Below are 23424 nucleotides of genomic sequence, written 5' to 3'. Positions count from 1 at the left end.
TCTCTTCTGCCACTCCCAATATGGACTCCACCTAGGTCCATTCTCTGCCACTCCCAATATGGACTCCACCTAGGTCCATTCTCTGCCACTCCCAATATGGTTGCCGTCACGGACCGCTGTCCTTTGCCACTCCCAATATGGCCTCCCATTGGCTCCAAATCTTTACTCCGCAGGCGGCTTTCCATTGGTTCTGTCTCCCCTCTGCCCCTGGTAATATGGCCGCCCAGTTGTTCCACCTCTCTCTGCCCAAAATGTCCCTCCGTGGACTGCAGCTCCCCTCCGCCTCTCCCCATGCGGCCTTCCCGCGTACCCCGACCTGGCCACTCCCAACATGGCGGCCGAGGCGGGCTTTAGGGCCGTCTCCGCCTTGCCGGTTCCGTCGCAGTGGCTTGTGGGATAGTGGCGGCGGGTGTCAGCGCCCAAGATGGCGGCGGCCGTAGTCGGTGTCTCCTTGAGGCGCAGCGTCTCCCGGGTGACCCTCTGGGCGGCGGCGCTGCAGGTGAGGGGGAGGGGCCGTTCCCTGCAGGCCGCGGCCGCGCTGGGCGGGGGGCTCCAGAGCGGAGTCTCCGGGGGGGGGGGCTGCCCGTGTCTCCTCCCTGCCCCCCCGGGGGGGGCAGGTAGGGTGGGGGCCGCCGGCCCCCCCCCCCCGTCCTCGCCACTGGCTGTGCGGGCTGGAGCAAGTCATCGCCGTGCCTCAGTTTCCCCCTCTGTGAAATGGGCGGGGTCGGTTGGGGGGGCGGTTCCGCCTGGCTTCGGGGGGGTTTGGGGAAGCGCGTGACCCCTTTGAGCAGGCCCGGGGGGGGGCGGGGGGGCTAGTCTGTGTCTGCGAAAAGGGCACGTGCGGGATCAACCGATCTATCGGGGCAGCGACCGCCGGGGGCGCAGACCCGCGTTGAGAGCGTCGTCTGGACGGGAGGAGGCTCTCGCCGCTCGTTTAAACCGACCTTCCCCCTCTCGCCCCCACCAAAAAGAGGAGCAAATAATGAAAATCCAAATAGGCTCCACCCTGTAGGTAGTGTTTTATACCTGACGTTTACACTGGCCAAAATTGGATCTGTTCTCCACGGATGCTAGCAACATTTTGAATCCGTAACCGTTGTTACCGTTTCTGTTTGTTTAACCATAGAATCACAGAATCCTAGAACTGGAAGGGATCTTGAGAGGTCATGGAGTCCAGTCCCCTTAATTAATTAGAAAATGGAAATGCAGAGGTTGAGACTTGTTGTAGGTAACTCAGCCAATCAGTGGTAGATCCGGAGTCCTCGCCACAGATCTCTTGCTTTAATCAGTAGGCAACCAAGCAAATCTCTTCCCAGCACAACATGTGTTGTCCAGAAAAAATACATGGAAGAGTCTAAGGAGGTTTGTGTGTTGTCATTGTTTGAACAATAGGCCTGCCGTGGAGCACAGACAGCAGCTGCAGCAGCACCCGCTTCTCAAGCAGTAGCACCACGGATCAAGACGTTTGCGATCTACAGATGGGATCCAGACAAGCCTGGGGATAAGCCACACATGCAGACCTATGAACTTGACCTGAATAAGTAAGTATACCTGTATATGGATGCTGATCCCAGAGTGCAGCTCCGCAGAGCGCCTCCGTGAGCTTTGGACTGATAGACAGCAATTAAGTCTCTGGATGTTGGTTTAAGTTAGCCACTCTAGCTGTTGATTAAAGTTCATAATAGGACTATTAGCTTTACAGGATTGGTCCTGCTGTGGGCAGAGGGCTGGACTGGGAGAAGCAGTGGATGTCATATACCTAGACTTTAGTAAGGCATTTGATACGGTCTCGCATGATATTCTTATTGATAAACTAGGCAAATATAACTTAGATAGGGCCACGATAAGGTGGGTGCATAATTGGCTGGATAACTGTAGTCAGAGAGTTGTTGTTAACGGTGCTAAATCCTGCTGGAAAGGGATAACAAGTGGAGTTCCGCAAGGGTCTGTTTTGGGACCTGTACTGTTCAATATCTTCATCAATGATGTAGATATTGGGATAGAGAGTACGCTTATTAAGTTTGCAGATGATACCAAACTGGGTGGGGTTACAACTTCTTTGGAGGATAGGGACATAATTCAAAATGACCTTAGCAAGTTAGAGAAATGGTCAGAGGTAAACAGGATGAAGTTTAATAAAGAGAAATGCAAAGTGCTCCACTTAGGAAGGAACAATCAGTTCCATACATACAAGATGGGAAGCGACTGTCTAGGAAGGAGCATGGCGGAAAGGGATCTAGGGGTCATAGTGGATCACAAGTTGAATATGAGTCAACAGTGTGATGCTGTTGCAAAAAAAGCAAATATGATTCTAGGTTGTATCAATAGGTGTGTTGTAAGCAAAACTCATGAAGTCATTCTGCCGCTCTACTCTGCACTAGTTAGGCCTCAGCTGGAGTACTGTGTCCAGTTCTGGGCGCCACATTTCAAGAAAGATGTGGAGAAATTGGAAAGGGTACAGAGAAGAGCGACAAGAATGATTAAAGGTTTAGAGAACATGATCTATGAAGCCAGGCTTCATGAACTGGGCTTGTTTAGTTTGGAAAAAAGAAGATTAAGGGGGGACATGATAGCGGTTTTCAAATATCTAAAAGGGTGTCACAAGGAGGAAGGAGAAAATTTGTTCCTCTTGGTTTCTGAGGACAGGACAAGGAGTAATGGGCTTAAAGTGCAGCAAGGGCGGATTAGATTGGACATTAGGAAAAAATTCCTAACTGTCAGGGTGGTCAAATATTGGAATAAATTGCTAAGGGAGGTGGTGGAATCTCCCTGTCTGGAGATATTTAAGAACAGGTTAGATAGACATCTGTCAGGGATGGTGTAGATGGAGCTTGGTCCTGCCTTGAGGGCGGGGGGCTGGACTCGATGACCTCTTGAGGTCCCTTCCAGTCCTATGATTCTATGATCTCCTGAGGTCTCTTCCAGCTCTATGATTCTATGATCATTAAGCTATGTGATCATTCAGCAATGTCAGGATGACCAGATATGTTATGGGCATGTCTCAATCATGCTATAATATGGCTTGGTTTTGTCAGTATAGATGGGACCAAAATCATATTGTCACCAGATAAAGGCAGGCTGCTGCAACCATTCCTTTAGCTTGATGGTAACATAGAATCAGAACATGATAAGTAGAACTAAGTCCAGGGGAGTCCAACACCACTGTCTCTCATGATGATTAAAAGCAGGGTTACTCAACACGCGGCTGTGGCCCGTTTGTTTGCATCCCGTGGTGCAGTTTGGGTTTATGCTGGGCTCAGCACGCAGGTAGGATCCTTTGAACATGGCCTCTGCTGGGAACACGTTCCACAATGGCGAGGCATCTCCCAGGCAGGGTGAGCATTGAAAGATACAAGTGGATGGGCTGGCTGGAACAGACGGGTATAGGATGTCAGTGTTTTTAGCCCTAGCGAGGAGGTGCTAGGGCATTATGGGAAGTGTTTTGTACTCATGCCCATCCCTGTGAAAGAAGCTGTTTGCATATATTTGCATATATATTTGCAAGTATATGTAACCTCATTTACACTGTGGCCCTCGGCATGTGCTGTGAGTCTCATTGTGGCCCCCGAGGCTTCCAAAGTTGAGTAACCCTGATTAAAAGGATAGTTCAGTTTTAAAATGCACTTGAGACTCTAAATGTCTGCAAGCCATACTAGAAACTGAAACACATTGGCTTTAGCATGTTTCATGAGCTGCACATGCAGCATGGTTCTACTCTGGAACGCATATTATGCTGGTAGATCAAGAAAAGGATCCAGTAGAAGATTACATCAGCTCCCCGTAAAGTAAGCCTGAGTGCCTGCCATTTATCACTTGAGTGTGCAGCTTGAGGTGAAATTAAGGATACTCAGCTATGACCAAGAGCACCTATTTCCCTCTGCAGTTGGCAAGAAGTGTGCAACCTTTTCTCTGGGATGTAGGAAGGAACCTTGGTGCAAATACTTGTGCCTCTGCTTTCTTGGGATTTGTTCCCTACTTGGGTTCCACCTTAAATCTATTTTGAAATTTTTAACTAATGCAGCATGTGATCACATGCTTATAAAACACACACACACACACACACACACACATTGGCTCCTGACTTAGTTTCTGGGTGGAGTTTAGTTTCTTCTCTGTTACATAAAATCATGCATGATTTGCAACGTGGCTACTTGAGACCACCTCTTTCCCTTTGCATTATCGATTCATTTGTAATCAAGGGGGACACTCAAACTCCTAAGATCTTGATTTAAAGCTGAGGTATTTACAATGAGAGGTAGTCAGTTCTGATGTCTTCCCAATGTCCAACCCAGGTAGAATTATTTATCTTTGGGTCATGGTTTCGTGGGACTTTTTATTCCCCCCCCCCCCTCCCTACAAGTTTTGCTGAGAGTTTTGTTTTATTAATTGATATATATTTTGTCTCTTGGGGTTGTAGATGGGTAAGCTATTGTATTTAGAATTTCTATCCTTAGTGTATTTGATAGACACTTCCTAATAGAAATGCAAACAACAAATCCAGTTTTTGTAGGCATATAAGCTGCAGGAATGTAGCTACTGCTCCTCAAATGAAGAAATAACTTTAGCGTTTCAGTAGAAGCAAAGACAGAGTTGTGATAAGCCAGAAGGTCAGACAGTAACTTGATTTCCAGATTCTAAGAACATTTCACAAATGCATGAGAAGATTGGAAATGAAATAGTGGAGCTATGGAGAAAATGGAGGCTTATTCAAGTGGTTGGTTTCCATTATAGGTGTGGGCCTATGGTACTTGATGCACTGATCAAGATCAAAAATGAGATCGACTCCACTCTGACCTTCCGCAGATCGTGTAGGGAAGGTGAGATGTGCTTTTTTAAATTAATTACCCTGTTCTACTGCGGCTCCTTTGGCACCCTGGGTTCTGAGCTGATAACTCATCCTCACAAAAAGTTAATGATGAGAGTGGCTATGCTCTATTCAGCAAAACATCTCAGGATAGACCTTATACCTCCTCTTCTGCTATTTAGCACAGGAAACTTCACAGCTGTCATGTTCAAATGCTAGGCCCATTCACAGATCAATTATCAGATAACTTTGTTTCAGGCTCAGTTCATATCTCAGAATGATTGCTCCTGAGAGCTCTGTTTTGTTTGCTGTGAATGACTGAAGGACTTTTTGCTCTGTTGCCTGTTGAACAGGTTAAATGGGGGGGGGGAAGGTCTGCTTTGGTGATTCTAAAAGCCACTTACATTGACATACAGGAGGTGTGCTAGAATGCAGGAGCCTGTAAGTAGATGGAACACATTTAATAGATGGGGGAGAGCTCATAATACTTAATCTGCAGAGATGAAAGGTGAGATGTCCCAACCACAATAACCTTTTTCTAATAGCAGGGGGTAATTGGCCTCAAATTGTTGTTAGTGATGGAAATATTCCATCCACTATATAGCCAGAAGGGACCACTGTGTTCATCTAGCCAGGCTGACGAGCCATAGGACTTCCCTGGATAAATTCCCATTAGAACTAGAGCAGATCTTCTTGAAAAACATCCAGTCCTGATTTTAAAATTTCCAGTGTTGGAAAATCCATTGTAACCCTTGATAAATTGTTTTGGTCACTAATTGCCCTGACTGTTACATATTTGCAGATTATTTCTAGTCCAAATGATCTAGCTTCAACTTCCAACTGCTGCATCCTGTTATATCTTTGTGTGTTAGATTGAAGTGTCTTCCCACTAATACCAGACTTCTGTTCCCTGGGTACTTGCAGGCTTTGGTCAAGTCATCCTTAATCTACTCTTTGACTGACTAAGCAGATTGAGTCTCACTGTAAGGATTTTCCCTACAGACTTTTGCTCTTGGTGGCTCTTCTGTGAACTTTCTCCAGTTTTTCAGTGTTTCTTGAAATGTGGACACTAGCACAGGACTCCTGTAGTAATCACACCAGTGTAAAATACAGGGATAATAAGTGGAGATGTTAAAAAGTGGAATATTGTGTAACCATGTAACCACTGAAAATCTCAGCAGTTAAATGTACTTGCAGTGCAGGGTAATAACCAGTTCCCCAGGAGCTGATGTGCCCGGGAAGCTGGCTTTTAACCTGGCTCCCACCTGCCGGCCCCTCTTTTGGGGAGCTGGCTGCCACCCTGTGCTGCTGGCTCTGATGCAGAGACATCTGCGTGGGGTGGCAGCCAGCTTCCCAGGAGCAGGGTGGGAGCCTGCGTATAATCTTTAATGATAACCAATAATTCCAGACTTATCGGTTAACCGTTTAAACAGTTATACAGGAAACTTCCAATAATACGGCACCTTTAGGACCCAGCGGGTGCCGGATTATCAGATATGCCGAACTATCAGAAGGGGGGGCTATGAGGGGTCTGGGGTGGGGTGGAGGGATGCTACTCCAGACCCCCTCATAGCCCTCCCTTCTGATAGTCCGGCTCTGCCCCAGGAGTCCCCGATTCAGCCGCTGCTGGTCAGTTTCAGCAGCGGCTGAATCGGGGACACCTGCAGCAGAGCAACTGGAGTGCTGCCGGGTTGGTCCGGTAGCACCAACCCTTGGCGCCGCGAGACCAACCCGGCAGCACCCCATCTGCTCTTGGGAACGCCTGGGGCAGAGCAGCTGGGGTGCTGCCGGGTTGGTCCCGCAGCGCCACTCCTTGGCGCTACTGGACCAACCCGGCAGCACCCCCGCTTCTCTGCCCCAGGAGTCAGCCCTGGTCAGTTTCAGCAGCGGCTGAATCGGGACGCCTGGGACAGAGCAGCTGGGGCGCTGCTGGGTTGGTCTGGTAGTGCCAAACCTCGGCGCTGTGGGGACCAACCCAGCAGCACCCCAGCTGCTCTGTCCCAGGTGTCCCCAAGACAGCTGCTGCTGAAACTGACCAGCGGCTGATTCCAGGAAGCTGGGGCAGAACAGTTCTGTCTCGGGCTTCCTGGAGTCAGCCGCTGGTCAATTTCAGCAGCGGCTGAATCCGGGACAGCTGGGGTGCTGCCAGGTTGGTCCCGCAGCCCTGAGGGGCAGCGCTACTGGACCTACCCGGCAGCGCTCTAGCTGTTCTGCCCCCTGCTTCCCGGATTCAGCGCTGGTCAGTTTTAGCAGTGGCTGAATCGGGGAAGCTGGGGGCAGAGCAGCTCCAATGGTCCAGCTGCCCGGAGCACTTCTGGGTTCCTGATGGTGCCGGACCATCAGGAGTGCCGGACCGTCAGATGCCGGACCATCGGAGTTTTACTGTACTTCCCTAAATATAACCTCTCAACGTGCAATTAATAGTCTCCTGTTTCTATAACCAGGCATTAGTCCATTTAGTCACAGTGACACACTGGAAGATCATATGCCACTGGTTATCCACTATGATTTCCCAGTCTGTTTTAAAGTCTCTACTTCCCAGAGCATCCCTTTATATTGAATTATGCCCTAGACCAGTGGTACTCAAACTTTACAGACTACTGTACCCCTTTCAGAAGGCCAATTTGTCTTGTGTACCCCAAGTTTCACCTCACTTAACTATTTACCTACAAAATACAAAAGTATCAAGCAATTTTTCAGTAATTGCGTACTTTATATCTCATTTTTACCATAGAGTTATGATATAAATCGCAACCTCCAGGTTGAGAAACACTGAGATGGTATGTTCGGCAGCATAAACATGACATTTTAGTTTGTACTGACTTTGCTGGTGCTTTTCATGTAGTCTCTTGTAAAACTAGATCATTGTCTAGATTAGGGATGTGATAGTGTATATGTTTAAGTGGTTAACTGATGAGCCAGGGCTTATCGGTTAACCTTTACGGTTATACACAGCCCCACCCCCCGCGCTGCTGCTTCTGTATCAGAGAAAGCAGCGGGGAATAGGCAGGGTGTATGTGTGAGGAGGATGAGCGTACGGGGTCTGGGCATAAGACTGCAGTTTGGCCAGTGGGAGCCCCCCGCCCCTATGCTGCACTGGCTCTTCCTTGTTCCCACCCCCCACATGTAAACATGTAACCGCTGAAATTTTCAGCAGTTACATGTTTACCTGAATACGGGCATTTTGACATCCCTAATCTAGATGAGTTGATGGTAAGGATGTAAGCAACTAATTGACTAGTCGCTTCCCCCCCTTGCTGCCTCTATCAGAAAGAGGCAGCAAGGGCGGCGAAGAGAAGGGCGTGCTGGAGGAGCCAGCTTAAAAGCCAGTTTCCCTTTGCTCCAGCTCCCTGGGAGGGGGCAGGAGCACAGTGGTGGTGTTCCACCTTTGAAATGTAAAAGTCCCCCCATTTGGCCTCTTGTACATTTCAAACACGGAACACCAAGTGGCACTTCTGCCTTTGAAATGTAGCAACAGCTGGGCGGCTCTAGCTACATTTCAAAGCAGAAGCGCCCTTATCGACTAATCACATAGTCAATGGAAATCCTATTGACTTCAATTAGTTGATTAATCTAATTTTAACATCCCTAATTGATAGATCTCCAGAGAACCATTCGCAAGGCTTTTTATTCTTTTTAGGTCACTGATTTGGCAATATTGAAGCACACACATTGTTCTCGTGTGTCCAGTTTAGCAAGCAATCCCGATCACTCTGTATCATTAATCTATTCTTGTTATTACTTACCATTCTACCAATTTTTGTAGATTACACAAACTTTATCAGGTAACTCATTTTCTTCCAGATCTTTGATAAAAATATTGGATAGTGTTGGGCAAAGAACCAGTCTCCTGGGGAACCCACTAGAAACATTCCCAGTTGATGGTGATTTCCCATGCACAATTACTTTGAGACCTACTAGCTAGCCAATTTTAACCTGTATAATGAGTGTCACGTTGTTTTTATAGTAATAGATATGTAGCCGTGTTAGTCTGGTCTAGCTGAAACAAAAAACAGGACTATGTAGCACTTTAAAGACTAACAAGATGGTTTATTAGGTGATGAGCTTTCGTGGGCCAGACTCACTTCCTCAGATCAAATTGTGGAAGAAAATTGGCACGACCATATATACCAAAGGAGCTTTCTCTGTTATCTAGCCCAGTGTCTTTTGCTCAGACCCACGGTGAGACTATAATTCTGTTGTAATGTCAGTGTGCTGCCCTGGGAACAATTGTGGTGTGGTGTGATGTGGCAGTGTCACAAGAGGGCGCTGTTGCACGGGTGATCAGTCCATACAGTAGTCCCATGGGCCAGACTTACACCAACCAATGAATTCACAGCAGACAAAATATGCCTTTAACAAACTTTATTGCGAGCAATTAAGAAGCAGTTCAGAAGCAATGTTTAAATCTAGTAGTTAGCAGTTAGAAAGCACATTCACAAACACATCACTCACCCTCTGGTGCTGGCCGAACCCCAGGTAATGGTTAATTTGGTTGAGGCAGAAGTCCGATGTGCATGTCGCTCCAATGTGCCAAATCTATGGAGTCTGGCCTGTGTGGCCAATTGGTGTGGTATATATCCCCTCGGTGAGGGACAGTTCCAGTGGGGGTGATGTCTGATGATCTCACCACCTGCGGGTGTGCTTATGACCAATCTTGGAACATCCTACTTACAACACCCAATTCTGCTCACCTAGCCACGAGGGATAAGCAACGGAATGTCCTTAGTCGAGTTCTTTCCTCGCTGGCTCCTCTTACTTGGGAACTTTGCCTCCTTTGTGTAGTTTTGCTTCTCTCAGCGCACACAGTCTTTTTCTCAAAGTGATAAACAAGTCCATAATTCACCAGGGCACTGACTCGGACCCTAGTATGGCCTCTCTTCAGCTCACTTACCGTTAATTCACTCATGCCAACCATTCACACTACCCATGATTGCAACTTGGGACAGAAAGATGGTAGAGTCTTCTTTAATTAGACAAGGTTGCAAATAAAACATAGACATAAATGAAAGGGGGATAGATTTCTGTTTAGTCTCAAGTGCTAGGATCTTTTCCCAATAATTGTTTGAAATACATCTTGTGTTAAACACTGTTGCCCATTATTGATTCTGGATATCACAAGGAGGAAATTCACACTGTGCAGTTGCTTTCAAAATCTAGAACATTTGAACCGCTCTAATCTCAGATTCTGGTCTGGCAACATCTGATGGTTTCTTTTCTAAGCAACACATCCCCAGTTTGTTTCAATTATGCATTCATTCTTGTTTGTTCTCTAGGTCACATTTCTTAGAACCCCTTCTGTTTCTGCTACATCCCTCTAGGGATGACGTGACTAAACGTGAACACAATATTCCAGCTGAGGGGGTGTGATAGTTTCTATTCTGTTCCTTGTAGAACCTCAAATGTATTTTGCTTGATTTATCTGAACACTGCACAGAAATGTCCAGAGATCTCCCCACTGTTATACCTATTTCCTGCATGGCTACAGCTTGGTGTGATGTGAATGGGTAGTTCAGATTACTCGTTCCAAGGGTCATTGCCTTACTTTTGTTGCTAGTGATGCAGATCCACCCTAGTCAGCGCTTGATGGAAGTCGAAAAGAGTCTTTCGTTGTTAGACAGTGACACTTCCGGCTGGCCCAAGAGCTTCTTTGAATGAGAGCCCAAGAGAATTCTGATCTTTCTTCTGGCAGAACAGTGATACCTACACTAGCTTTTAAAGTGGCATCATGGCTGTGGAAAGGGGGTTGTTTGAGGCAAGCTCGCTCCCCCTTTCCCCCCCACGTGAAAGGATACAAATCAGACGATCTGTTATCTCTTTTCTCCTCAGGCATTTGTGGCTCCTGTGCTATGAACATCAATGGTGGGAACACCCTGGCCTGTACCAAAAGAATTGACACCAACCTTAGCAAGGTCTCTAAGATCTACCCTCTCCCCCACATGTATGTGGTGAAGGATCTCGTTCCGGTGAGTTTCTGCCTCTGCTGTAGTTTGTGGGACCAAGGATTACAGTGTTTTAGGCTGTACCTTGGTTTTCAGCGGCAGGGTGTAGTGCCTGGCTAAGAGATCGTTCCAAAATTTCTGACTTTTTATAAGGTCTTTCTAAAATGGTTTGTGATGGAACAACGAGAGCTGAGTAACCAATTCCTTAATTCTTGTAGCTTCATAGATAGTGGTTACACCTGTTGTCTTTAAAAAGGAAGTGGGAGGTTATTGGGGCAAATGCAACACTTTCTTCCCGAATGCAAATGTAGAATGTCTGATCACTTGCTCGAATAACTGTTGCAAATTGTCAGTCAAATACTTTCTTTTTCTCTTTGAATTCAGGACTTGAGTAATTTCTATGCTCAGTATAAATCCATCGAGCCTTACCTGAAGAAGAGGGATGAATTGAATCAGGGCAAAGAGCAGTATCTGCAGTCCATAGAGGATCGTGAAAAACTGGTTAATACCCTTGTTTTGTTTCTCCCCCTCCCCCACTGCCATTGCTTTAATTTCAGCCATGTAAGAATTAAGTTTGATATTTTAACTTGCCTGTAATTGTGTGTAAGTGGTGGTCGTCCCTTAGAAGTAAATACAAAATGGAACATGGAATCGTTTCACCATCCCTGCTAGAATCCTTTCAGAGGTTCCCTTATGTGGTACGAATTGATTGGTTGGGATGTGGTGTAATGTTCCGGGGACTTGTCTGCATGAGGAAACTAACTGCATTGTTTTAGTTACCAAACTCTCTTACGGTTTACACTGAGACTTGAACATCAGCTCAGCTGTCTGCACTGAAATTTTCCCTTCACTGTAAAAGAGAAATGGTTTTCAGATCAAGAAAATACATTAGACCTTTGCAATTTTAAAGCAAGGTGAGACTTTTGTCATTATTACCTTGAAGTAGTTTAGCAAGATCAACTTTATACCCCCTATCCAAATTAGGGATGTTAAATTTAGATTAATTAAATAATCGAATAGTCGATGGGCCAATATTGTGGTGTTGCAAATGCGGTATCACCACAATATGGAGGAGCACATCCAAAGGATGAAAGACAGCTGAGTTTGAATTCCCAACATTCCTTGGTTTTTTTAAAAAGGAAATAAATTGTTTAAAAATCATTTGAGAAATAACCGGAGACAACTTTCTCAAGCAAGATCTGGACATTTTCCATTTTGCCTCAATTTATGAAGTGTTTCTGACATATGAAGCCATCATATGACTGCTAGAAATGTCAGTGGTGCCATAAAAATACTAGTACATTGCGTAGCAAAACCCAAGTATTTCCCATCTGAAAGCCTGAGACAGGGTACGGAAAAGATGCAAAAGAGCTAACTGGTATAATTAAATGAAATGTCATGTTTGTTTTCTTCTTCTTAAGTGTCAGTCCCTTTGAAATCTCAGTTAAAAAGACTTAAAAGAAGTCGTTTTAGCTGCTATACAGTGCAAGAGTCTGACAGTACCAGTCTTTCTGATTTTGCTGTTTCCTAAAAAAATTCTTACTTTGCTTTGAAAGAAACCGCAGACAGTGGTGTCAAATGCACAAAGTAAACTGAAAAAACAAGTATTTTTCTTGAATCTTTCATTTTTTGTAACCTCAGGTATTACTACGAACTGGAGACGTTCGATATTGTTCCCGCATGATATCTTAGTGGTTACATGACTGTTCGATAATCCCCAGGGGAAGGGCTGGTAGCCAGTGCCCTCCCAGCGTCACTCCTCAGGAGCCCCCTGCCACCCTGTGCTGCTGCTTCTGTATTAGAGGCAGCAGCGCAGGGTAGCAGGCAGGGGCTGGTCTGACAGTCAGTTTAAAAACGAGTTCTCTGTGCAGACCAGCTGCCTGCTGCCCTGCACTGTTGCCTCTGATAGAGAAACAGCAGCGCAGGGTGGCAGCAGCCCCTGTCTGTGGGGGATCCAAGCTGCCTGCAGACAGAGCCTGCTCCACCTCCCACAAAGCAGCCTCCGGGAGCTTGGACACCCTGCAGAGAGGTGCTGCTGCTGCACATCAGCCTCTATCTGTGGCCAGAAGCTGCTTTGCGGCAGCCTCTCCCGCAAGCACGCCGCCTCCCTCCTCCCCCCCCTCCACTGCTGCCTTTGATAGCATGGGTGGAGGGAGGCAGGTAGCACCACAGAGTAGGTGCTGGGGGGAATCGGTTCCTACCTGCTCTCCCCTCTCCTCCCCCCGCCTCTATAGGAGACAGTGGCAGGAGGCAGGCAGGTCTGCACAGCCAGCATGCCCAGGGAGCCTGCTTGAAAGCTGGCTCCCCACGTGTATCGACTGCAACTTTGCTCCCCCCACTCTCAGCACTGCTGACTCTCTATCAGAGGCAGCAGTGCACAAGTGGGAGAGGGCAGGCAGACCTGGTGCTCATGAGGAACCTGCTAAAAGCCAGCTCCTCATGGGGACTGGCTCCCACTGACTCTGATACAAAGGCAACCAGGGGAGGGGGGAGTGCGTGTAGTTGATAAAGTTAACGGATAAGCCAAGGCATATCAATTAATCAGTAGTGGACTGTACGTTGACATCCCTACTACTAACTAGTGAACGTTTTGAGAAGGAAGCTAACTTTAGTTTGACTTTGTCCTTTTAAGTCTTCCAAAATACATTGAACCCTTTTCTCCTGTCATTCGCGGCACTTTTGCCCCAAACTCTGATTATCGTCTTGAAACTTAAGCTTAAATTCCACACACAACTGTAGTTGAAGTATTACAAGTGAGCGCCAGATACTTTCTATATTTGGAAGGATTTCGCTGTAGTGCAACACATCTCTTCTCCTGTAGACTCTTTCTTTGCTCCTTGGCTCTGACAGATGTTCCTTGTATTATAATTCAAACCCTTCAGAAATGCATCCTGTGCAAATAGAGCAGGGATGTAAAATCCCATGTAATTGGTTAAATGGTTAACCACTACATTTAAGGGATTAAAGGGGGCTGAGTCGGGGGGGGGCCCCCACCACAGGCAGAGCCACTACTACTGCTGCGGTTCCCACAGCTGCTGTTGTGGTTCCCGTTATAAACGGGGATGCTTATTGAGTAACCATTTAACCAGTTACCTGGTAACATTCCTAAAATAGAGTTCCTCCTTGTAAAGAGAAGCCCAGTCAGTGTATTCCAAGAAATAACACACAGAAATGCAGTTTAAATCCAGTCTGGCAACATCTTTGGACTTGGGGTGGAGGGAAACATGGAGGGACCTCTTACAAAAACAATCCTGTTACTACTTTCCTTTCTTTCTTTCTTTCTCATTTACTTACCAGAGAATGTTTCCTGGCTTAATTGTCTTTATCCATATTCTGCTCAGGGTTCTACTATGAAATAATGGACTGTGTTCCTAGCTACGGGTGTTGTCTATACTGCCCTAGAGATCCAGTGCCATACTATCTAGGACACCCTCCTTTATTGCAGTGTCCCCAAATAGATGGAACTCTGAGCAGTTCTGTCAGCATACAGATGATTCTCTGTTTTCATATACTAGGACAGATCCTGTGATGCCTCAGCAAGTAGTTACAAGAAAAACACAAATGTTTTGAGTATAGAAGTGCCTTTGTTGTGGCTGGGACAGCAGGGATGATGTGACTACCCTGCATCGTATTTGAGGATTTGTTCAAAACACATAGTAAAATACCACTTCTGTTCTTTACTGGGTTTGCCTTCCTTTTTTGGCAGCCTTCACAATTTCCTCCTCTTCCTCCTCTGGGGAATGTTGTCTTGATCAGTTGTTGATGCATCCGTGCTTTTCCTTTCAGCCTATTGGGGCCTGCTTGAAACAAGTTGTTGGAATATAAGCATTGTTTTCACAGGCACTTTCCCTACTTCCTCAATATTTTTATTGTTCTCCCCCCCCCCCCCAAAATGAATCTTTTTACTATACAGGCAGAAGTAAAGGTTCCCTGATTTCCTGTTTCAAGGCACCTACTGACAGGAATCTCTCGCTACAAGTGCAGAAACTGGTCTAGCACACCCTGCGTATCATAGAACAGTAGAACTGGAAGGGGCCTTGAGGCCATCAAGTCCAGTCCCCTTCCCTCACGGCAGGACCAAGCACCATCTCTGATAAAAGGTTAACGAACCTGCTCTTAAGTATCTCCAATGATGGAGATTCCACAATTTCTCTAGGCAATTTATTCCAGTGCTTAACCACACTGATAGGGCGTGTTTCCTAATATCCAACCTAAGCCTCCTTGCTGCAATTGGAGCCCATTGTTTCTTGTTCCGTCATCAGAGATTGAGAACAATTTTTCTCTCTCCTCCTTGTAACACCCTTTTAGTATTTGAAAGCTGCTCTCATGTCGCCTCGGTCTTCTCTTTTCTAAACTAATCAAACCCAGGTCTTTCAGACTTCCCTTACCGGTCATGTTTTCTAGACCAGTGGTTCCCAGCCTTTTTTTATACCATGGACTGGCAAGCCCATTCACAAACTTTTTGCAGATGGCTAACATTTTATTTGCATATTCATTATGCAAATAATGAATATGCAAATGTTAGTGGTCCACCTAGCTGCAGCCAAGTCCCTTGCTCCCCAGTGCCTAACACCTTTTGATCTCCCATCCCTGTGCCCTTTGACCCTTTAACAACTGACCCTACCTCTCAAGCCAACACCCACTTGCCCTGTGACCCCAACACACTCTCACCCAACACCCCTTTGCTCCACCCCACCCTCACGCTCCCCAGAGTGAGGTCGCCCCCCCTGTTACTGCCATGTGTGCGGTGGAGTGCTCCCTCCTCCTCCATGCCTTCTCCCTCCCCAAGCCCGTCTTGCACCACCATGGGTTGCAGGGGAGCGCGGAGCCCCGGCCATTACTGAGGAGAGAGAGAGAGAGAGAGAGGCGCCTCCTGCCGCTGCCTCACTCCCAGCACAAAAATCAGCCACCACGGCTGCCAGAACTGAGCCACTGTTCTCTGGACTGTCTCCAATTTCTCCCTCTGTCCTGAAATGTGTTGCCCAGAACTGGACCCAGTTCTTCAGTTCAGGCCCAATCAGCATGGAGTAGAGGGGAAAGAATGATTTCTCCTGTCTTACTCGCACTGTGAACCCATATTGAAGTTGGCTGTCCCAAGGGGGAAGTAGGAAGTACGTGTTTGAAGAATTGGGTTCTAGGTGGCGCCTTGCATTGCTGACTGTCCTCTCTCCCGTTTGTGTCCAGGACGGGCTCTATGAGTGCATCCTGTGTGCCTGCTGTAGTACCAGCTGCCCCAGTTACTGGTGGAATGGAGACAAATACCTGGGCCCTGCAGTGCTTATGCAGGTAAGAAGCAGGTGATTGCCATGCAGGGGTGGTGTGGTGTTGTTTGATAAAGCAAGGTTATTGCAAGCCCATACGCAAGAATTTCTGTGGGGGTGTGTGAGCCATGGGAGGGGCTGGTGGCTGCGCCATCCCCGGCCTCACTTCTGGGAGACTGGGGCAACGCACTGCTCCTGCCTTCCCGGAGCTGACTGGAGCACAGGGGGGGAGAGGCTGGGGTAATGCACCCCCCAGCCTCACACTTACTGGGAGAACCTGGGGAGGGGGTGTTCGCATCCCCCCCACACACACACAAACACACACACACGGGCTTGGATTGGGTTGCTTTCTGGCACTCTGTGTTTTTCTGAAGCCAGTGGAAATGTGTAACGTAGCACAGTAATGCCTTTAATTCAGGGCATGTTGTTTACTCAGAAATCAAGAGCTGGGGGATATAGAACATAACCTGAAATACATTAAATAATTGTGAGAAGTCAGTAGCCCCACATGGGTATGTACCTTGCACTAATCCTGTTTAATTCACTCCCAGTGAGTATTGGTTATCCAAGACGGACTTGTTGTGATTAGTGTGAGCTGGGTACAATACACGTGTTATGTGACACTACTGAGGGGTTAGGTAATACAATTTTTCATTATCTAACAGCCTAAGAGCAGTAAGGCACAATAAGAAAGGATCCTGCTTTTCCACTGCTGCTTGCCCTTCCGGATGGTGCACACTAGGGATATGAAGGATTAGTCGCTTCCCCCCCACACCTTGCTGCCTCTATCAGAAAGAGGCAGCAAGGGAGGGGGAGGAGAATGGGTAGTTCAAAGTAGCAGCGCTGCGTGAGATCTGGGGCCAGACCCCGGGCTTCACACGGTGCTGCTGCTTTGAAACGCCATAAGCAGCCCAGGGCCAGCTGAGGTGTCCCCAGGCTCCCCGCGGTGTTTCAAAGCAGCAGTGCTGCATGGAGCCAGGTCAGTGGGGGAGTCCCCAGCTGATCCTGGGCTGCACGTGGCGCTGCCGCTTTGAAATACCACGAGGAACCTGATGCCGGGCTCCTCACAGCGTTTCAAAACGGCAGCACCACACGGAGCCCAGGGTCAGCGGAGTCCCCAGCTGACCCTGGGCTCCACATGGCGCTTTCACCTTTTGAAGTGTAGCAACAGCTCTAGGGTTGTTGCTACATTTCAAAGGTAGAGGCGCCCTATCGACTAATCGAATAGTCGATGCAAAATGCATTGATTGTTTGAGTAGTCAGTTCCTTGCAATTTAACATCCCAAATACACCCAGACTAATTGGATCGTGTTCTTTACTGTCCTATTGAATATAATACATTTGGGGAGAGAGAGGGGCTGAGCACAAGACAGAAAGCCAGGGATTTCCAAGTTCCAGTCCCAGCTCTGAGACTCCATCTGTCACCATGGTCTTTGTGTGTCATTTTTTCTTCCTCAGTTTCCTTGCCTGTTGTATTAAAATGACTGTAATACTCAAGTACCTCACATTGGTGTTCCGAGCAAATAACTCTTTATAAAGTGCCTTGAAGGCAAAAAGTGCTGAGTGGGTTTTATTACAAACTAACATCTTTATTTTTTATTACATTTTCATTTTCCTTACATCTGTCACGCTAATACATTAAGCATGGTGCACTGGCAGAGAGAGAAAATTAATCGTGTTCCATTGATGAAATCTCACATTAGCTATTAGGGATGTAGGCAAGTAGCCTAGGCTTATCGGGCAGTCGAGTTGATTATTTGCCCCCCACCCTTGTTGCCTCTGTATCAGAGACAGCAAGGGCTGGGGGGGCAACGGGAGCCGGCTTAAAAGATTTTCCCCTCCTCCTCTTCTCCCCCCTCCCCCCCAGCTGCCCCTGACAGAGTGTGCCAGGCTCTTACTACTCTTACACTCCCGCTGGCTTCAGCAACCCCTGTCCGCAGGGCGTCCCAGCTCCCTCCTGGGACCCCCTGCAGAGAGGTGTTGCTGCTGAAGTAGCTTCTGTCTGCAGTGAGTAGAGGCTACTCCAGCAGCAGCCTTCTCTGTGTCTCTCTTCTCCCTCCCTCCCCCCCTCCATGCACACACCCCACTGCCTGTGCGCCTGGCTTTTACTATATTTAAATTGCAGAGCTGCAGCAGTGGTAGCTTGTGGACCTGGCATGAGGCAAAACTGAGGAAGCCTTCCCTTATCAACTAATGTAGTCAATAAAAATTTATTGACTACATGATTAGTGGATTAACTGCCTCTTAACATCCTTATTAGCTATTACAACAATTTCCAAGTATTTTAACTAATTCAAGTTACAAATTGCACCCAGGATTTGACTTAAAGAAGCAGCTGGATTTTGGCAACGTTTTAAAAGAAGTGATTTAGACTCAGAACTTAGAGCCTTAAGTAAAATCATGCTTTTGGTATGTATATTTAATCTATTGTTTTTTCCAAGTATGGAAGGATACAGCATGCCCAATATGCTTTGCTTTCCAGGCATATCGCTGGATGATTGACTCCAGAGATGACTACACAGAAGAACGTCTGGCACAACTTGAGGATCCATTTTCCCTCTACCGCTGTCATACTATCATGAACTGCACGAAGACTTGCCCCAAGGTATGTATCCCTCTGTGATAGCCGATATCCCTATTTTTTATCCCTTTTTCAAGACAGATGTATTTTGTATAACTATAACCTATGCCCTGTGAGGTATCATTTGAAAACTCAGAATTTACTGATAAAATATGTGGGGCAACATTGTGTCAAGTTATAGGATTCTCTAGTATAACATTTACTAAACACGTTCCAAATATGAGGGAACCAGTTCCCCAGAAACAAAAGTTTAGCCGACGTCTCAGCCAGGTGTTCATAGATCTGATGCAATGCGGCTTAAGTGGCCCTTCTTTGGCAGGAAAGAGGATGTGGGCGCAAATCTACGTCTTGACAAAGAAACAGCTGGGGTGTTCTTCTCCACACAGATCTCTTGAACCTCGGCTGCAGATGATTCTCAAAGTAGAGAAAGAACTATAAAAAGAGAGAACACATGCCTTCCTTTCTCACTACCCACAGCTGGGGGGGGGAGCAAGTCTCTTGGCCAACGTTTGTGAAGTGCTGGGGATTGTCTTTAGAAACACATACACCCCCTTAGCATGAGGCCTCATTACCACCCTCTCACCCCAAGGGGAAAAAACCAGGAAAGAGTCTATTAGCTCCAGAAAGTCTTGAAAGGCCACTTTCTGAGGGGATACTTACATGCTACAAAATCCCATACCTTTCCGTTCGATTTGGTACAGTTAGTCTCTGAGACTCAGCCTGATGAGATAATAGCAGTCTGTCATGTGGTTTTAAATAGTGATGTTAGACCATCAAGAGCAATAGATTTATTCACTGAATAATCATCTATTCTGATGCCTGAGTTTCAGGGTATCACTGAAGTGCTCGTGTTTCAGAGACAGAGTAAAGATTGCATCAGCTATGTCTGGCAAACAAAATGCAGGGGGAGCCGGTTATAAGGGCAAATTTAGGTAGCTCCCAGCTTGGCCATTATAACATACAGATTGCTACATTCAGAACCTTGGGAATGCATTTTTTCCAGTCAGACCTGTGCGTAAAGGAAAGCCTCCGTCATGCAGTGACGTAGTGAGTTGTCATGGCAGAAAATCAAATTTGAAAGGGCTCAGGCTCTCCTGAAAAGAGTGTTATTCCTTAACTCTTCGTGGGTTACATCTCAAAAGCTGTGCCATCCTTCCTTGCTCTTTAGAAGCAACTTCTTTGCTGTTTTCAATCAGTTCCTTTAAAACTGAAAGCTCGCTGTCTAGAAGGCACAAAGCAAATGCCTGCTCCGGGAGTACACAACTCTTGAAAGTAAAATTCTCCAGGATCATCCATCTCTACAAGTGCTGATCACTAAAACTCAGTGCTTCTGGGTGTATTCAGTTATGATTCCAAGGTTACCTTTATGGATGACGTCTACAGCATAGAGGTAGCCACTTACATTTGGAGCTTGACGTGAGCTGATGTAGCGTCATTGAAGTCTGCGTTCAGCAGAAAATTGTGTGTGTTTGCATGCGTGTGAGAGTTGCATGGACAGACGTTATAGTGAAGCAGCACATCATGGGCTTTGCATTTCTTACCAGACTATACAGACTTATTTAATAAGTACCATGTTCCAGACGTAATCCTGGGCTTTCCCTTGATCATATCTGAATTGTACATGATTAGCTGTCTGGCAGGGTGCTTGTGATTTCCCTTTTATGTTGCGATTAAGCAAACTCGTTTAGTTAGGCAGCACTCCAGGATTATATAAAGGCCTTTCACAGCATGAAATGTAGCTGCACAATAAAGTCCTCTGGAAAACTAACCAGCTAGAAGAAGCATGATGTGCTCAAATTACTTACGTTGCAGCATGAAGTGTTTTCTATACTTCCAGTCCTATTTAAGCTATGGCTCTTGCTTTTCTCCTAGTTCTGTTTTGTATGGCTTCCAACAAAGCTTATACATGAGACCATTTTTATTAAGCAAGCGCTTGCCTTCGGAACCAAAGTGAAAATACCCCCAAATGTATTGAGTCCAACTCTGCTCCAGCTGTATCAAGAGACCTGATCTCTGAGCAGTTAGAGGTCTTTTGTCAGGCCCTTCAGTGGCTGCCTGTCAGGTCTTGTTATATTCAGACCAGAACATAACAGAAATCTTTGTTTCTTAAAGGACACGGGCTGGTTCTAACAAATACATATTGTGACCTAGGAGCAGGCTACAAACATTTTGAACAAGGGCCCTTTTTTGAAGATTTTATTGGGATCAGGGTTGGTCATCGGTTGCTGAGAGACAGTTGGCTGTGAGCCCACTCATCCTACCCTTCCACGGCTCTCTCCCCCTTCCCCTTCCACTCCTTCCCTTGAAAGACAAATTTTGGGGAGGCAGTGAAGCATCTTCTCACATTCTGGGATGCAGAGTCATCCAGAACACTGCCTGTCGTGTCTGGGGCTCACAGCCAGCCTTTCGGAAACAGATGCCCAATCCTGATACCAATCAAATCTTCAAAAAAGGCCCTTGTTCAAATCTGATCATAACTGAGTGGCTCCTCTCTGCACCGTCTCTTGCTAGCAAGCAAAAGGAGACATGGTAGTGGGGCTTGCCGTAGAAGTAGGTGAACTCTGTTATTTTTCCAAAGGAGGAGTGGATTTTTGCACAACACATTCTGCCAACTTCTCTCATTGGGGCTGGGCTGTCCGTGAACTTACAGCACTGACTTATGCTGATGTAAAGAAAACTCCTATTAGGTGTCATTTCAATTTCTCCAGCAACTAACTGTTACGCTTCTCTCTTTAGGGATTGAACCCTGCAAAAGCAATTGCCGAAATCAAGAAAATGATGGCAACTTACAAAGAGAAGGCAGTCAGCGCATAATGCTGTTTCTTACTCCAAAGTGTAAAACGCACATACTGTAGCTGAAGTAATTTATATCTGATTTAGAAGGAAGTTTCCATCAGGGACTTGTTTTCCAGAGATACATGTACAATAAATACTGTAAAGAACAAATAAAATAACTCTGACTTTATTAATATCATTAAACCACCTTCTCTTCCCCATGCCTCCTAATTGAATTGGTAAATTCCAGCTGAAGTCTGAAATAGCTTGGCCTCTGGTGTGTGCAGTTTATAGGCGTGTTGCAACTCATACTTTACTCCAAGTTTCTGGAATTGGATATGGAGAAGCTGTGGGTTTCCATTTTGACACCAAAGCAAGGTATTAAGCCAAGTGAATGCTGACTTTGTTTTTGCTTTCATGGCCAAGCCTATGCTCAATTGGGAAACATCAACTAACTAGTTACAGCTTGGTTTAAACAGCAACATGAAACTACAGAGCTATAGAGTTGAAGGCCCAAAGCGACCAACAGATCATCTGTGCTGACCTCACATCATCCCATATGGACCTCAACAACTGAAATTAGCCTAAGTATCACAGGAGGCTAGACTGTTCTGTGCCACCGAGAGCACAGGAGCGACCCAGGTGCACTACTGCCCAAGGCCCTTGTAATGATGGGGAATGGTTCAGTGAGATGCACCCTGGCAAGTGACTTGCACTCACAAACTGCAGGGGGGGGGGGGGATGAAAATCCCAAATGGTGCCTGCCAATCTGACCTAGTGGAAATTCCTTTGAGTACTTGAGCAAAAACCAGCCAGCTGAGCACCCCAGAAAGAAAATTGTGTGCCTCCTTGGAGCCCCACCACACCCATCTCAAGCCAGGGCCGTCCCTGGTGCTTCAGAGGAAGGGGATTAACAAACCAACAGAATGCTGGGAGGGGAACAAGGAGGGTTCTTTTCCTGACCCTGGGCGGTGGCCAACGGCAGTCCTAAAGCATGATTGTTAGGACAGTAGGACGTGTGGAAGAAAACATTGTCCTCACTCTGCGTTTGTTAGCAACAAGGAGCCAGAGGCAGTTTTATTACGAGCTGCAGCAAGGGAAAAACTGGTTCGGACGGGGGGGAGCCCCCCCTTCCGAGGCAGATCTTCGAATACAAGCAATTATGAAGCAGTTTATATACTGTCCATTAGATATAATAATAACAATTAGCCATTGATGTTTGTAATGGGAAGGAGACTAACAGTTATTTTAGTTCCACCCAGATGCTCCTTATCTCAAGGTCCCTGCCAGAGTCCGCATTCTACCCTTATCTCCGTATGGAGGCAAGAGGCGAAGGCAGCATCTAATTACAGATCTCGCGTTGTCAGGCCGCAGACTTAGCCTGACTCTTGCTCTCTTGTTAACAAGACAGAGATGGCTGCACACAAATGCCCTTATTCCCTTTTCCTCCCTCCACAGATGTAAACTAGAAATGAACCTTGCGGCTGCTGAGCCCTTTCCCCTACCTCATCTCTAACTGGAAGATATGGGGGGAAATCCCAGGGTGGGGGAGGTGTGTTTATGGGCCCATGAGGGTATAATTAGAATGAACAGGTCTGTTCTCAGAAGGAATAGTCTACAAGGGGAGATGATGGAAGCCTCACTGAGTCATTTAATAGGCTTCCTGGCACATTGGGCAAGTAGTGTGCAGAACTGTCCTGGCTGAGTAGAATGGAGTGAGCAGTAACCTACTGGACTTTTTCACTGAAAAGGGTGGCACAGTCAGCGGAAAAGGGTGTAACAGAACAACGAGATGGATCCCGGAAAAGAGATGCTTGTTACATGGATCTACATATGAAATAGAGATGGCAGGACACATGGACATACGGGGGGTGGGTAAGTGTGTGTGTACATACACATACAGCCTGGTAGCTAAAAGAGTAGAATCAGGAACTGCCTTTGTGTAGTTACCCTTGGGCACGCCCATTCCTCTGCATGTGCCTGAATTTCTCATCTGAAAAATGGGGATCATAGAATCCCAGCTCTGGAGGAGACCTGGGGAGTCATTGTATCCTGCCCAAA

The 23424-nt window shown here is 46.6% G+C and overlaps 1 protein-coding gene across 1 annotated transcript; it reads left to right on the top strand.

Annotated features, from left to right (window-relative positions):
• The first annotated feature begins 341 nt into the window (after positions 1–341).
• On the top strand, positions 342–21580 carry SDHB (succinate dehydrogenase complex iron sulfur subunit B). Its single transcript, XM_075906217.1, has 8 exons — positions 342–499; positions 1393–1541; positions 4732–4817; positions 10634–10770; positions 11131–11247; positions 15931–16032; positions 18490–18612; positions 21325–21580. Exons 1-8 carry the CDS (start codon positions 425–427, stop codon positions 21400–21402), a joined length of 867 nt encoding a protein of 288 aa, XP_075762332.1. The 5' UTR covers positions 342–424; the 3' UTR covers positions 21403–21580.
• The last annotated feature ends 1844 nt before the right edge of the window (positions 21581–23424 follow it).

Source organism: Pelodiscus sinensis, chromosome 23, assembly GCF_049634645.1.
Source record: "Pelodiscus sinensis isolate JC-2024 chromosome 23, ASM4963464v1, whole genome shotgun sequence".
NCBI classification, from domain to species: domain Eukaryota; kingdom Metazoa; phylum Chordata; order Testudines; family Trionychidae; genus Pelodiscus; species Pelodiscus sinensis.
The sequence above is the reverse complement of the archived record's forward strand: the minus strand, read 5'-3'. Positions and strand labels throughout refer to the sequence as shown.

Bases quoted from the DNA above. Each gene is read 5' to 3' on its own strand.
- SDHB (XM_075906217.1), top strand. From the start codon at position 425: ATGGCGGCGGCCGTAGTCGGTGTCTCCTTGAGGCGCAGCGTCTCCCGG. The intron at 500-1,392 runs GTGAGGGGGAGG...TTTGAACAATAG, and splicing joins TCTGGGCGGCGGCGCTGCAG to GCCTGCCGTGGAGCACAGAC. The intron at 16,033-18,489 runs GTAAGAAGCAGG...TTTGCTTTCCAG, and splicing joins GCCCTGCAGTGCTTATGCAG to GCATATCGCTGGATGATTGA.